The sequence below is a fragment of the Drosophila willistoni genome, chromosome 3R (genome assembly GCF_018902025.1).
Source record: "Drosophila willistoni isolate 14030-0811.24 chromosome 3R, UCI_dwil_1.1, whole genome shotgun sequence".
NCBI lineage: Eukaryota > Metazoa > Arthropoda > Insecta > Diptera > Drosophilidae > Drosophila > Drosophila willistoni.
Window position 1 is genome coordinate 11982242 of NC_061086.1, and position 16462 is coordinate 11998703.

Genomic DNA, 16462 nt, shown 5'->3' on the forward strand with positions numbered 1-16462 from the left:
TAAAAAACATTTCCATTACATTTGCCAAATTGCATTTGTCGAAGGAAGCCAAGAAGTATGAGCTGAGCTATACTCTCTCATATCTCAAAAGCAGTTTTAATAAAACCCGAAACTGACATCATAAAACATAGCATACATATGACAGCAACCAGCCAGAGTCACCCAGGTCGTATACGTAACACTTATAACCTATGGCATACGAATACACACATCTATATATATATGTGAGTGTGGGTTGAAGGTGGCAAGGAGTGCAAGAAATGCCACGCCCAATTCACACACAGACACAAAGCAACAAGTCGTTGTACCCAAATATATAGCCGCAGCAAAAACGAAGAACTAAATAAAATGGGCAAAAAAAAAATAAAAGGAAGGAAAACAAGAAGGCGGAGCAGCAGCAGGAAGAGAAGAAGAACTAGGTGGTGTACATCACACCACAATACACCACACAACCACCCACCCACCTATCCTTCCAAAACTTCCAATAGCAGCCAAAAAAAAAAGAACAAAAAAAAAGGAAACCAAGCAAAGTAAAACACAAAAACAAAGTTAAAAAAGTGGGGGGTGTGGGATGGTGGAATGTGTTAGTAGAATTGGGTGGAATTCGGCTGCGTCTCTGTTGGCGTCGCCAGCGATGCCTCCTGTTGCGCATATTGCAACGAAAAAGTTTCGTAACGATATTTTCACATTTCCTGTAGCTCGTGTTGGTGTTGGTTCTTAGTTGCTTGGCTGGGGTTGGTCCCCATTTTGTCTAGCAGAAAGAGAGAAAGAGGAGATAGAGAGAGGAAGAGAGAGAGAGAGAAATCTGCCAGATAGTTGTGTGTGTGTGTGTGTGTGTGTGTAGAGAGGTCGTTGTTGTCACTACTATTATTATTGTTGTTGTTGTTTTTGCTGCCAAAATGTGCACAAAACATGTCGAAAATGTGCCACATGCCAGCAGCCAGAGCCATGTTCTACCGGTTGCTGCTTCTGCTGCTGCTCATTCCACAATCTGTTGCTGCATGCAACAGTTATGCCGACATAGAGACAAAGATACACACACACACACATACACAGTGAGGAGACAGAGACAAGCACATTCACAGATATAGACAATGCCGCAAGCCAAATAGTGCCATACAAATACAGACAACACATTTCGACATGGCACATTTAGCATCCTTGAGCGGCATTTAACTTCATTTTGTGCACACAACACCCAGGATACGAGAACGATGCTTGGCATTCTTATTGTTGTTGTTGTTGTTGTTGTTGTAGTAGTTGTAGTTGTAGTTGTTGCTGATGTTGCTGGTGTTGTTATTTTATTTGATTTTAAAACAGTTCTAGGGTCTCGTTTATGCAATCAATGTCAGCAGCAGTTTCGTTATTTGGAGCTTGCTCTTTTTAACTATGTAGGTTTTCCCCCCACAAAAAAGGAAATTGAATTTTGGGCTAAACTGGAAATTTACGAACGTTCCTTTGCTCTTACTAACATAGACAAGCACACACACACACACACACACACACACACACTAACTATAAAACATTCATTAGGGTCAAGAGCAATTGGAATGGGCTATCATAAAACGAAAAAACGAATGCTAGTAATCCCAAAAAGACTTAGCATATGTATGTGCATACAATAAATCAGCCAATATCTACCACAACAACAACAACAACAACAACAACAACAACAGCAACAAATAAAACTCAAAGCCAAGAGCAAGTCCAATGGCAACAACTGTTGCTGTTGCTGGTGTTGCTGCTGCAATGGCTAAACTTGTCTTTGGTTGCAGTTTTCGGTTTGTAGGTGAGCTGGGCCATGAACGAGCTCGGCGACCTTACTGCCAGCATAGTGCAACACTACCAGCGCGAGGCCTATGTGCCACCCATCCCTGCCCCTGCCAATGCCCCCTCAGCCACTACCTCATGCCATTGCAGTTTCAGTCATTGTCGTGGTTTTGTCGTGGCTGTGCGCAGATTGCAGATCAACGTTAGAAATGGAAATGCGCTTGACTGCATACAATGGCAAAAGCCACACCAACAACTTCAACAACAACAACAACAACAACAACAGGCTGCAACAAATGTGTGTTACTGTAACTGAGCCAACCAACCAGCCAGATCTGTCGGTCTGTCTGAATGTCTGTCTACAAGTCGGCTGGCCAGTTAGTTAGCCAGTTAACCAGCCAGCAGTGACTTTGGTTTCGTTTTCGATTTTCCTGTCATTGTGTTGGTGTTGTTGTTATTAATCTTGTTGTTGTTGCTGTTGTTGTTGATGTTAGTGTTGGCTCGTGGCGCGTGCGCCTCTTGCTTTAGTTAGTTGTTGCATGTTATGTTGCTGCCTGCACTTGTTGCACATTGCACGCGCCCCACGGCAACAGGTGAGAGTAGTTGCTATAGCTAAGAGTTGTCATTGTGTTAAATGTTGGCATTGCACAACATTTTTAATGGACAATAATCTTCAATCAGTAGACATCAACCAGGGCCAAAACGCTGCAAGTGACAGCATCAACGGAAATGATGAACATCTTAAAAACAAATGCTAGAAATTATCACCGGAAGCGATAACATTCAGTCAGAAAAGACTTATAAAATATCTTTAAGCTACAGTTTCTTTCAATATTTATTTCTAAAAAGTAAATTTAGCAGGAAAAACTTCTTCGAATTTCAATCTCTATTAAAGATTATTAGTTAGTTAACAATTAGAGGAATTGTCTGTTATTTTCCTCTAACCTTCTCAGTTTACTACCCTTGATGTGGTCTATTACAAGTATTTAGCATATTTTACCAATTAGTTGATTTAGATCCAACTTGTTTATCATATTGAAACCATTTGATTTATTAATACAAATAATAATATGTGTGAAATTTGAAAATTACAAACACAACTGAAGGTCGATTAGCTGCAACATGCGAACCTTATGTACTTAGTCCCTAATTTCTAGAAAGTAAATTCATAATAATTAAACACAAAAATTATGAGAACAATATAAAGTGAGTTTTAAATCGATTTCCGCCTTTTTCCTAAACAACAAAATGAACGCATAAAATTTAATTTGATTAATTCAGCTAATCAAACAACAAATTAATGCATGTTAAATAGTTAAAAGAGGGGGGATAAAAAAAATGAATTCCTAATGAAATGCAAATTGAGTATTTAAAACAAAAACAAAAAAAACAAAAAATACCCATACATTTGTTCAATATATTAAACACTCGATTGGAACAACAATGGAAAATTGCAATTGCCAGCAGCAACAACAACAACAACAACAACAATTATCAAGGTTTAACATTGGCCACGATTTCCAGCAATAATAATTAACTTAAATTTGGCCCAAGCCTTGAACAAAAAACTTTGATTACTGACAAAATAACAACAAAAAAATTGAATTTGAAATAAAAATTAGATTTCAAAACTGGTTAACCGAAATGCACTTTGTGCACTGAGAATTCTAGTATATATATTTGTTATTGCATTTGGCCGATCTAACCGATATTAACTGAGCGCCAACTTGTTTTCTATAACAATTTCTGTTGTAAATTTGTTGTTGTTGTTATTATTATTTTGTTTTGTTGCTAAGATCGGTTTGTACCTTTGTATCCAATAAATTGCGTTCGATGTTGTCGCCATTTTCTTTACAAAAAAGTTCGTTGCTGTTGTTGTTTTTCTATTCGTGATTTTTTCGACGACTTCGACTACAAACGACGACAACGACAACGGCACATGTTTGTATAAAAAACAAAAAAAAAAACTATCTCAATATTCTATATTATATTTTATATAGCTACAAGTTTCAAGCTGCAATTTGGCCTTGATATTTTGCAAAAAATTTATTTATGAAATCAAATGCATGCGAACGAGAGACGGAGATGCAGATATAGATACAGATAGAAATAGAGATAGAGATATATATAACGACAGCTACAGATACTTGTTGCATTTATTATAATGCCATCGATTGAATGAGAGCTCTTACAACACACAAGTGCAGCCAACCTATATACATTTTGTTTTCTTCTTCTTCTTCCTATAAGGAAGCAAAACAAATTTTACATATTACCAACAACTGAAATACCAGTCAGAAAAGATGCCAAGATAGATTAGATCCATCAAGGATATATATAATTGCTATGGCAACAAAGAGTAAGAGTCGCTATGTAAATAGCCAAAGTCAAAGTCAAAGCATGTTCTTCTTTTAATTACAAAATTATTTAAAATAACACCAAAAACAACATTAAGCTGAAAATGAAAAGGAAAAACAAAAAAAAGGCGTTGGGCTGGCACCACGAATCGCTCAATCTCCTTCAAGTTGTGGGCCAAAATTGCTTCTGTATCTTCTTTTTTTGCACATCTCTTGGGTTTGGGTATGGGTTCGAGGTAGGCAGAGCAACGTCCATCATAATCAACGTCCATCATCGGCTGCTGATGCCGCGTGCTCAGTTGACACGCCCACAAAGTTGCTACTGCATGCAGCAAGTTGCACGCCAACTGTGCTGCAAATTGTTGTTGTTGTTGTTGTTTTGGCTGTTGCATCTGATAGTTTGTGGATACTTTTGGCACTGCCCGCCTTTGGCAATGGCAGCGCGAGTAATTTTTCATCAACATAAGGCAGGTTGGCAGTCATCTTCCTTCCTTCCAAACTCTTGTCGGCTACCAGTTTTGAGCTAGGGATCTGATCTGACTGCCATGTTGCAGGTTGCCTTTAAATAAGCGCCCATGTAGCTGCTGCATATCTGATATTAGAATCTCAATTAGTTTTCCACTGTCTTTTTTGCGTATACTAGTTACGCTTGAAGCATGTTGGGGGTATTGTAATTTGCTTTCGGTAGGCCGTCTCAATGGGCAGTACCGAAGCTCTTGCTCCTTCTGCCAGTTGAATGGTAGCAGGTTTTCTTACAGCAACAACAACAACACTAACAAAATCCAAAAATTGCTTTTCAATCAAAAATGATAGAATGCTTACAAGTTACAATTAGTTATACATTTTATTTATTGATAAACCAAAATGAAAATCAAAGGAAATATAAAAATAGATAAGATTGGGATGAGATTGATAGACAGATTACTTCAAGATAAATTGCATCCTGTTTTACTTCACAAATTTTTGGCCAAACCCAAAAGTATCTGCCAATTATTAAAGCTTTATTTTTTAAATTACATAGAAAGAGCTAAACTCTTATTCATCATCCGGCTGCCATATTAAGGAGCCTTAATGCTTCCTGTTTAAGCCCTGAGGGAATAACAAATTACAGAGAATCCGGTCTCTTTCATTAAACCCTTTTATTGTAATTGTTCTTATTACTACTTTTCATTTTTGAATTCAACTCAACGCACTTGAAAGTTGATAGAAAACAATTTGCCATTAAGATGCAATCAAGCCTTTAGTTGTTGACTTTTGGTGATTGATACGATTTCCGCTTCGGATAAATTTGATAGATAAATACTTTCGAATTGTACCAAAAGCATATTGAATCTAATTGTACAAGTATGTATATATATATATATAGTATATGGGTAAGCAGGAGGAGTAATAGATATGTTCTCATACAGAAAACCCAACACGTTCGACAATTTACGACTTTTTAATAATAAATACAACAAAAATTAATGCAAACGCCAAACGGCGACGCCAAACGACAATTGCATTTGAATAAATTAATGTAATAGACAGCTTAAATGACAACAACAACAAATACATATATATATATAGTAAGTATATGGTTCCCTTGTTGTGTGTGTGTAACTAGGAAATATCAAAAACTGGTAGCTGCCCGAATAGTAAAAGCCCCCACAATTATAGCGAAAACCACAAAAACAAAAAATTAAAAAAAAAGCAACTACAACTAGAACTACAGCAGCAACAACAACAACGCACGACTGGCTGGACAAGAATGCAACTAAAACAACAAAACAAAAAAAAAAAACTAAAAATAATATTAATGCAAAAAAAAATTGAGCATATGAAATAATAATAATACAACAAAAAAGAAGAAAAAAAAAAGTGCAACAGGTTTTGTGTGTGTTTTCGAGCTAACCTTGAAATAAAACTCGTTTAATCATTTTTCAAGCGTTCGAAAATGCAACAACAAGAACATGAACAACAACAACAATTGCAGCCAATATATGAAATTTTATATGGCGCATTATAGATTTAATAAATTAACACTAACAACGCCATTGAGGGGGGAAATTTTCGTTTCACTAATTGCATCAAAATTTTTCCAATATTTATATATATACTTTTTTTTTGTGTTGCATTACAGGTAAAACAGACAGACAGAACAGATACAAGTACAGTTGTGTTCAATTAGTGTGCCTCAAAAAAACAAAAAACAAAAACAAAAAATATGGCCGAGTGCTCGTTTGCCAGATGCCAACAGGAGCGGCGTCTCATCAAGCGAGAGCTAATGAAATGGTCCAAGGATATGCTACATATAGTTGGTAAGCAAACGAAAACTCCTTCCTATAAAAATCCATCTATGTATATACGGAAATATGTTCTATATATATTTATATAATGTTACCTAACTACATATTACTTTTCCAATTAAAAGTCTATGAGCAGTTTCCTTCTTTTTTTTCTGTGAAATAAGCTCAATAATTTTCTGATATGCGAGCGGGTTGAAATCTAAAGGGAATAGCCACACCAATCTCTTTTTCTATATCTTTCTGTTTTTATTTTCTTTTATTCTTTATCTTGTTGTTCGTGTATATAACTAGAGCAATTTTTTTTTTGTTCGTTGTCGGCAAACACTTCCAGCAACTGCGGCGGCATCTTCCAGCAAATCCTTTGTACACACACACACACACACACACACACACACGTATAGCTGCTGGCATTAGTATTAGTAAAGATTTTTATATCCTTCTTCTTTTTTGTTGCCATACACTTTAAAAAATCAAATGTGAAAAGTGTATATTCATTTTGGCAAAATGTTTGACAGAGCTTTGAAAAAAGTCTTTATAATGTATAGAGAAAATGTTTTGGTTATATATATCATAATATGATAAAAACTATAAACTAAACAGATTCCAATTTTAGTAAATAAAGTGAAATTTATTATGGAAGAGTACAGATATAGAAACAAATACTTAGTTTTATTCTGATTAATCAAAATTCATATTTTTTTGGTAGTTACTCAAAAGGTGAATTTGATTAAGAAATTCTTTTCTCTATAAGAAGATAAATTTTGTAAATGAAACCTTAAAAATAATTAAAAACATGTTTACAATAAACCTAAATAAAAGTGCTTCAATTTAAAATTTATATATGTATAATAGCAGAGCAACTAAAAAGAAGGTTTTTTTCTGCGACAAGGAGCACATCTGTTTTTCAAGGTAATTTGTTGATTGATTTCAAATATTGACTTTTTGATTTTCTGGATTGACTCCAGTGTCTGAGATATTAAAAATACAATTTTGGAAAATCAAAATTCGATAAGGAAATGTTTCTCTTTTTTAACGTTTTAAATAATTACTACAGCTACAAATTAACTTTTAAAATTGATGTTGATACATTTTTGTCACTAGATTTAAAATGATCAGTGTGAGAAACATGTAATTTTTGGAAATTCTTTCAAATTCAATAAAAGTTATTGTTTTTATATGGTAATATTGAGAAAACTGCAAAAAATTTGAACGATTACAAACGTTAATTTCCATCCAATAAAACTATTATTAACTAGATTTTCCGGGAACAACAAGTGAACTTGAAAATGCTCTACTCTTAGAGTTATCTTCTTTATATGACCATCTGACTTCAATATTTTGGGAAGTTAATGCCAGATACAACAACTAGCGATCCTAAGAAAGGATATAAGGTGCTTTTTCAAAATTTCAGTTGACAGTCGTTTCATCGTTAGAGTATACAAAGTTTCGTTGAAGTAAAAGTTAAATTTGTTTCTATATTTTCAAGTATCGGATGTATTTGGAAGGATTCTGTGTGTGTGTGTGTGTGTGTGTCTGTGTGCAACGTAAGATAGGATTTCTACGAAGTCTCTTCTCTCATATTAAGGCTGTAAATGGGATTTGCTGGTAAATGGCAAATGAAGTGTGTGGGAGAAAAATCACAAGAAACAAAAACGAAAAACAAAAAAATGCATATAGAAATTGACTTTATCCATCCCTAATCAACATAAGTTGACACCCCCCTCACATAGCCCCCCTCTTCAGCCGCAACAGCTTTAGCTTACACCATATGGCACTGGCTTTAGCGTTCCATGAGTACATAGCACGTAAAAAAAAGAATATAGAATATAGCAGAGACAAAAAAAAAAGAGGAGAACTTTGAAATAAAAGTAAAATAAACAAAATGCAAAAAGAGAAAACAACGAAAAAAAAACCGTGTGCCCAGGCGCCCAGACGCTTGGCCTCGCTCGGCCTGGGTCTGGGCCTGAGTTGGCTTGGCCTGGCCAGGTCTGGCCAAAGCAAACACCAAGTAAAAATTAACATAAATTGCATTTTTTTCGCCCGTCTTCTTTTGCCTTGGCTTGCCTTTGCCGTCTGCCACCTTATCCTTTACCTCATGCCTGAAACACTCATTTCGGTTTTTGAGCACGTTTAGCACGTTGCCATCAAGTTGCCCTATCCCTTGGCCACCCACACCAGCCACACCACCAAACCAAACCAAACCATCCCAGTGCTAGCTCATCCTTATTCTCTATACCCAAACCATCGTCACCTGCATTAAAACGTTAAATGCCTTTTGTTGTTGTAACGAGTGGGTGGATGGTACATACATACATACCACCTATATATACAATTACTTATATATACATATATATGTATATAGTATGTATGTATGTATTTGGTTTCGTTATTTTTTTCAAGCTACAATGGGGTGGTAGCCTGGCATGTCCTTGCCTGGCCGTCCTTCGTCCCTGTCTCATGCACTCAATTACTTCCTCAATGCGCTCCATAATGCTTATCGTCCTTGTTTCTAGTTGACATTCCCACACAGCCAGCAGCGCTTCCAATGCCGCCTGGCGACAGAAGCAGTTACCCCAAACCCAAGCTCCAGCCCCCAAACTAAAAACTCAAACCCAAACCCTTGGCACATTTTTCCAACGACAATTTTTGTTGGATCTAGTTTAAGGAGAAGGAGAGATGAAGGAGAAGGATGAGTTGCATGAATGCGAGGATTCACCGTCGTCTTTCCACGAAGCTGCAAAATACGAAAATACAAAAAAAAAATCCAACACGGTGTCTGGGTTTTAGGATATATTTTCTGGGTTTGAGTTTTGGATTGGGTTAGTTTCCCAGCTAACTGCACCTACATAAAGGAGACCAAACAAGGAGTATGGGTATTCTACGTGGGTGTGTGTGTTTGTGCCCAAAACGAAGTGCTGGAAGATAACGAACCACACTTAAGCGCTAGAGAGAAGCAGGTGGTGCGGTGGTTCTGTTAGTAGCTGTGGATAACACTTTTGGTTAGAGGAGGAGTGTATCCCTACGAAATATATTGCACAATATAAAAATGCAGACGATGACTGCCGAATGCGTTGGTCTACCTCCCACCCCAGCCCCTCCTTGTTAGAGGGACGGTGTTGTTGGTTTGGTGTGCCGAAAGCCAGCAGAAAGGCAGCAACAACCGAATCATCCGAATGCTGCCACCGAAAGACGAGCCAACGAGGAGCGAGCATTGGCATCGTCTCTGCTGTTGCAATGGCTTTAGCCTCCTTTTTTGTGGCCGATTTTCGTTGCCCTCGCCCAAATGGGAGGTGTGTGTATAAGTGTGTGTGTTTCTATTTGGCACGAGCAACGAATTTTCTTCCATACCATCTTTTTTTTTTCTTCTTTTTATTCTTTGGCCCACCCCACAACGTTCGGGTATTTTTTTTCTTCCTTCTTTTCTCTTTTTTTTTGGGTTGATCGAAGAAGAGGCCAGCCAGGCAGCCGCTGGTTGGCTAAAGCAGTGTGGGTAGTAGACGGCATTGGGACACAAATCGGATTGGGTTTTTCGGGTGGGTGGAGAAGGCAAAAACTTATATAGCCTGTTGCACGAATAGTTTGGTCCTGGCCCTCGTTTCTTTGACTGTGTACCCTGTGCTTTCCGGGCAATGGCTCAATCAGTGTAGTAGTCCTCCATTTGATTGCAATGGGACATACGTATACCACTTGTGGATTCTGATATGGTCAGGCGCCATGTAACACATATAAATACATAGATAGGAATACTTATATATAAAAGATTCATTTTGTATTTATTAAAGATTTTGCCAGCATCAACAAAAATTTCTTAATTTCCAAAGACTCTTATGCAAAACTTTGTACAAAGCAAGAAAGTGTTTAAATATAATGGATAAATAATATAACTATAAGGAATTTCATTTTTAGTTTGTTTTGAAAACTCTTTTTTATCTTTCTTCTGTTATTTAGGAGTGTTTAAAAACCTTTTTTGAACTTTTTGTTGAATCAAAAGTTTTATTTAAAGTTTATGGGTAATTTGTTTTGACAACTTTTCTTTACCTTTCAGCTATTAAGCAGAACTGTTAAAAATAAACCTTTTTTAAACTTGTAAGTTTAAGTTTAAGTAATTTTTTGGCTTTTCTAATTTGCATTTTCTTTACCATTTTGACAAAAGGGCTTTGAGGTTAATGATATTTCCCTACAATTTGTTAACATCAATAGTAAGCCCACGACTTACATAACATTTGATGTTATTTTCCAAATTATTTTATAAAAGTCAATTTGGATAGCTAACAAAATCAAAATAGAAATTGAGAAAATCAACGACCTGTTGGGCAATAGCTGAAAAGTGTGAAACTAAGAAAAATTGAAGTGACTCTTAGTAGTTGAGCGAAAAGTACCAGAGTATTGGGGAAAAAAGCAGCGAAGCAGCAGGTGTTGGGTAATATTGTGGGCCATTTTTCCCAACCATTGAAATCTAACTACATGCCAGTTGGTAGTGGTTGCTTCTCTTGTAAGCCGAAACGCATCTTTCGATTGCAACAACAGCAAAACCAATGAAGCCGATGCCAAACGTCGATGGCAGCGTTTTCTTCATCGTCATCGTCTTGGTGTAAGAAACGAAAAAAAGAAAAAGGCATTTTTACGGCAATACGCTGGCAGAAGGAGATGCAACAAGCTAGAATGCCGATGACGATGCCGCCAGTTGCCAACAGTTGGCTGAGGGGGTTGAGTGGGTTGGGTTCAACCCGGAATCGCATCGTTTTATGGACTACGCAATGAGTACTCCACCTACTTTCCAGACACAACCTTCCTCTCTCCTTCTTCTTCTCGTATATACATATATATATATATATATTTTTTTTTTAGTTGAATGTTCTCGCAATATAGCGAAGCATTTTTTCTGGCGGTTTTTAGGTTACATTTTTACGAGTTCTTCACTTCCACTATGCTAGTTTGTTGTTGTTGTTGTTATTTGTGGTAACAACGAGGACGACGGCAACGACGCCAACGCCAAAGTTAACGACAATGCCGACTACGACAACGACAACGAGGACGACGATGACGAGGAGGACAACAACGCTGATGACGATGACGCTGCAAGTGCCGAAGGAGTCGCTAATGCCGCTCTCGTCCTTCGTGTTAGAGGGGGAACAACAATAGCAACAACAACAATACGATAGCAAGGACATAGCCAAATTCATGTACGCTCATTCTCTGCCCCTCTGCCCCTCCACTTCTGGCCCATCTGGTGTTGGCGAAGCGCCACAAGTGGGTGAAACCATGCTGCCGGCCTCATGTCGTGCCAAGTTTTGGGTGGCATTTCTTCCTGGTTTCGGTTCGTTCGAGTGTATGGAGCGGGTAGCATCTGGGTGCACAGAAATTGGAAAATAGATTTTTTGGTTGGTTGCTTTTGGTCGTCGCTTTTTTTTTCCTTTCTTCTCCACTTTTTCTTTAACCCACCTATCGGTTGGGCATTTTTTTTTCGTCCTCCCCATTCTGTTCTTTTCTCGTCCTTTGCTTCTTTCTTATGTGCATTTTGGCTACGAGGAGCAAGCAGGATGCAGTATTCATGGGAGGTTGTTTGGTCAGCCGTCCAGTCGATGTGTCGGTCGTTTGGTCGGTCTGTCAGGAAGTCACTGGGCTGAGGTGGCTTTGGGGCTTCAGTTTGATTGTGAATTTGCCTTGGTCCAAGGTAGGTGAACAATATTCGCTGCCAGCATGATGATATCCTCCTGGCTGGACGCACAAGACGCAGCAAACTTTTTCCTTTGCATTTTTTCTGCAGCATTTCCTTTTTTTTACATCCTCGGTTGTATTTTTGCTTTATTTTCATTCTTCTTTTTTTTGTGTGTGTGTGTGTGTGTGTGTTTGTGTTTTGTGTACAGAAAAAATGAAGCGGAAGCACGAAAAAGCACAAAGTTAATGCGAAGTAGTGTGGGTGCAACAGGGTGAAGAAGAAGGAGCGGCAGACGGGTGGGAGACGCGAAAGACATGAGGCAGGGGGAGGCTAGAAGAACAAGCAAACGCGCCAATATGGCGCTAAGGACATTGGGCAAAATGCAGTGTAAAAAAAAAATGCACATTATGTGAGTTTGTGTGCGAGTTTAGCTTGCGTGTGGACGTAGAGCTGGAGTGATGGGGCTGGGTGCTGGGGGAGGGGGCCAAGAGATGGTGGCAAGGCGTTGGGATGAGGCAAAACAGCAAAACACACAAAAACAAAATGGCGCAAAAAAAAGCTACAAAAAAAATAGTCGACGCTAGTTGGTTGGTAGATGGTTTGGGTTGGCGTTTGGCTCCGGGTTTGGGTTGCCATTTAGGGGGCTGGAAGACGAAAGGAGGCGGTAAGGGGCTTCTCTGTTGGCGTCGCTGCATTTTATTTTGTGCTGAAAAAGTTTCGTGTGCTCGAAAAAAGTTTCGTCGCTTCGTCGACATCGTTGCCTGTCCTGGTATGGCATGGCATGGCGTTGCTTTCGTCGTTTGCTTTTGGTAGTTTTTGTTGAAAGGTGAAGGGGTGGCGGTTGGGGAAGAGGTTAGAGTCTGTGTGTGTGTGTGTGTGAATAGCATTTGGCTGGGTTTGAGTTTTGCAGCAACATTTGGCTGCACTCGGTTGGCTGAATGGCTGCCTTCAACTGGGCGGGCGGGTGCCCGCCTTATAGTTTGGTGGGTGTATCTCGCATTTTTGTCGAATTTGCAGTAGTTGTAGTCGTAGTAGTTGGCAGCGACGGCAACGGCGGCAGCGACTGCAGAGTCAGAACTATTTGTCTGCTGCTGGTGCTGCTGCATATTGGCGTTCGGTGTTCGGTGCGCATTGTGCAACAAGTGAGTTTGGCAGCAGCCACCAACAGGACGACAACTACTTTTCGGCAGCTTAACCAGCAGCAGCAGCAATAGCAACAACTAAAGTGACACTCGTTTTTTGATGGCATTTGGTAACCATTACCTTTTTGAATACACCGACTTTACCTGCTCTCAGTTAATTGTGTTAACTTAAAATGGCAAAAGTGGTCGCATGAATACAATATCAAGCAGTTTGCAAGGAGCTGCCATCTGCCATCTGGCATTGTGGCATTCGCGGACTCGAGTGTTGATTGAAGCAACAATTGGCGCCAACTGTTGCTCCCTTTTGACATTTGTTAACGTTTTGACGTCGCTAACGTTTTGAATTCTTGTTGTTGTTGTTGTTATCGTCGCTGTCGCGTTCGTTTCAAGTGCTGAGACAAAAGTGTTGTGTGCTTTTGTGCGTTCCGCTCGAGCTGTCGCTATATACATATGTGTGTATGAGTGTGTGTGTGTGTGTATGAATGTGTCTTGTGTAAAATTTAATTAAAGACATTGTCGTCGACTGCAATGAGATAATTTATGTGTAGGCATTTAATTAAAGCGATCACACCAACATTTGCATACAGACACACAGATACAAAGCGGAACTTACAATAGTGAGAGTGAGACCGCCCGATGGCGAAATGGAGAGAGATATAGAGACATTTTAAAAGTCTGGCAGATAATTGCCCGATGTCTAGCATATGTATGTCAAAACTTGTATAGTTACAAACGTTGTAAGAGTTTAATTAAATTGACTGTATTCAAAAATAGAAAATTCGTTTTCGTGGAAAATTTGAAAATGCCTTTAGACAGGTGAGTGGCAATGATAGTAATAAATAAATATGTTAATTCAATTGAAATCTAATTTACAACACACAATAAACCTTTAAGTCTTTGAAATTTGTTTGGCAAGCCATATTGAAATCTCTTAAAAGTCGATTATGAAAATAGTCAATAGTCAATTACTGTCTAATTCTTGCTTTTTCGATTCTTAAATGGTCGTCCATTTGAAAATTACTTTTTGGTAGCTAAATTCTTGAGGTACAATTAATGACATTTTAACTTATTTTAAAGTTTATTATTTGTTAAAAAAAAGCTACCGAAAACCCATTTAATTATCTTTAAAGCTGACTTAATTTTTGTTTGGGATAAACGGTTTAAAAGAAATTTTTAACAATCTTTAAAAAGAATCACTAAAAACAAAATGTCAAAGACAAAAGGGATATATTTAGAGTTTTAAATTTAAACTTTTCACCTTAATTCTTAAATTTCTGAGAAATAATTAGCTTTATTTTAAACTACTGCTTTGATGTTAACAAAATAAGATTAACTGTCTTCAACGAATACCACACAAACAACTTCTGCCATCAAATAATCTCATCAAATGATAGCTTGAATAGAATATTAATTAAAAAGAATACATAAAAAAAGTTGAAGGAAAAATCACATTAAATTAATAAATTAACAAACTGCTGTGTAACAATACTTTTCAATTAAATGAATTAACTTTGATGGTTTGACTTTATAAGTATTAAATGATTTCTTAAATGTTCTGAAAAGAGACTAACTAAATACCATACAGAAGGTTTATGCCATTAAATGATCTCTTAAGTTCTAAAAGTTTGTTTTGTACAAGCAATTTAAATTGCATTTCCAGACTCTGTCAACAGTTTAAGCCAAAATGGCGTGAATATTGGCCAACTTTAGCCTTTAACAGATTGTGAAAACATATGCTTAAGAAGACACTCGTTGACTAAGTATTTTGTGTAAATTTGCAACACAACCTGAAACTAAAGTAAAGTAAACCTTGAAGGCAAACAGTGTAACAAGAATTTTATGCTTATATGGAAATGGTTTTGAGTGAAACTTTTGCAAATAGACAACAGCCAGCAAGCAGCAAATCGTTCGTACCAAACAACAAAAGCCAACAATGTGCCAAAAAAGGAAAAGGAGTAGAAGGAGGAACACAACGAGCAGCAGCAGCAGCAGAAGCAGCAACAGACCAGACACCCAGAAAACCCAAACATGCAACGACACTGATGGCGTCGTTGTAGACGTTTATGTTTGACTTTGTAACATTGTTATACAGCAACAACAAAATAGCAAAGAGAAACTAGCGCACTTGTTGCATAAGTTTTACACACACACACACACACACACGAGTTTTCCGACTCACACCAACAAGTGGCAACGCAGAAAAGTATGCAAAGACTTGTGGCCGCCACATGCACTTCACACGTCCTAACACCACACAAGGCGCAGTGGAGTTGACTTCAGCCCCAGCCTACGGCCAGTAACACGGTACGAGAGGGGGGTGGAGGGGAGAAGCTGTTGTTATTGCCATCGCGGCACTTTCGGCGATTTTCGACGAACGCCTTCCCACCATGCATGGTGCTTTGCGAAAAAAAGGAAGTTTTCCTCTGACTGGAATTCTCATCCAGCCTCAGATGTAGCAACAGTTGTCAACTGTCGACAACTTGTTGTTGTTCCATGTTACACTTGTTTGCTTGTTTGCCGCTAATGCTAGTCCCTTGGTTGGTTGGGTTGCTTGGTAGAAAGCCAAAAAGGATGAATGGTTCCACCAACACATATGTATGTAAGCAACAGGTATATAGCAGGCAAAAGACTGGTAAATTAACAAAGCAATCTCAATCTGTTGACGGCATCTCAAAATGAACAAGAAATTTCTGTATTGTTCCGAGTGCCAGCGGCCACACCCAAAAATACCATTATCACTGCATATTCAGGCAAACATTGAAATCATTTTAGGTTGTTGTTTTTTTCGGCCTGCATTGTTTTCCGCCTCCAACCGATACGCACACAAAAAAAGGACACTCTGAGAGAAAAAATGACAATTTCCAGACAATTTTCATATTTTTTTCCTAAGCTGCTTTTGTGGGTCGAGTTTGGAAAACTTGTAGAACCCAAACCCATCATAATACCATACTTTTTTCTATGTACAATGCACAAAAAAAAAACCAAAAGAATCAACGAAAAGTTCCTTGCTTTCTTTTTTATTTTTTAACTTGTGGCACTTGTGGCGTTTTTCAACTCCTTGAAGCAAGAATTGCCAGCTTTTGTATGGACACTACAAACTGTACTTCCGTTATATCTGCTGCGTCTTTGTTTCCCGAGACATGGCAAAAAAAAAAAAAAATGGCAGAAAAAAAAACAGGCAAGAGAAACTGGTGAAACAGGCGACGACATCTAATCGATAAATATTCAGCACATTGCTTGTAAAAA

At 38.0% G+C, this 16462-nt stretch overlaps 1 protein-coding gene across 1 annotated transcript in view; it reads left to right on the forward strand.

The window, feature by feature from the left end:
- Positions 1-6278: 6278 nt before the first annotated feature.
- The window catches only part of LOC6651118 (mushroom body large-type Kenyon cell-specific protein 1), a 58158-nt gene continuing 47974 nt past the window's right edge, over positions 6279-16462 (forward strand). The window contains exon 1 of the mRNA XM_023180259.2: positions 6279-6427. Within this exon, the coding sequence (XP_023036027.1) occupies positions 6334-6427 (94 nt within the window). The 5' untranslated portion in view covers positions 6279-6333. The remainder of the gene's footprint in view (positions 6428-16462) is intronic.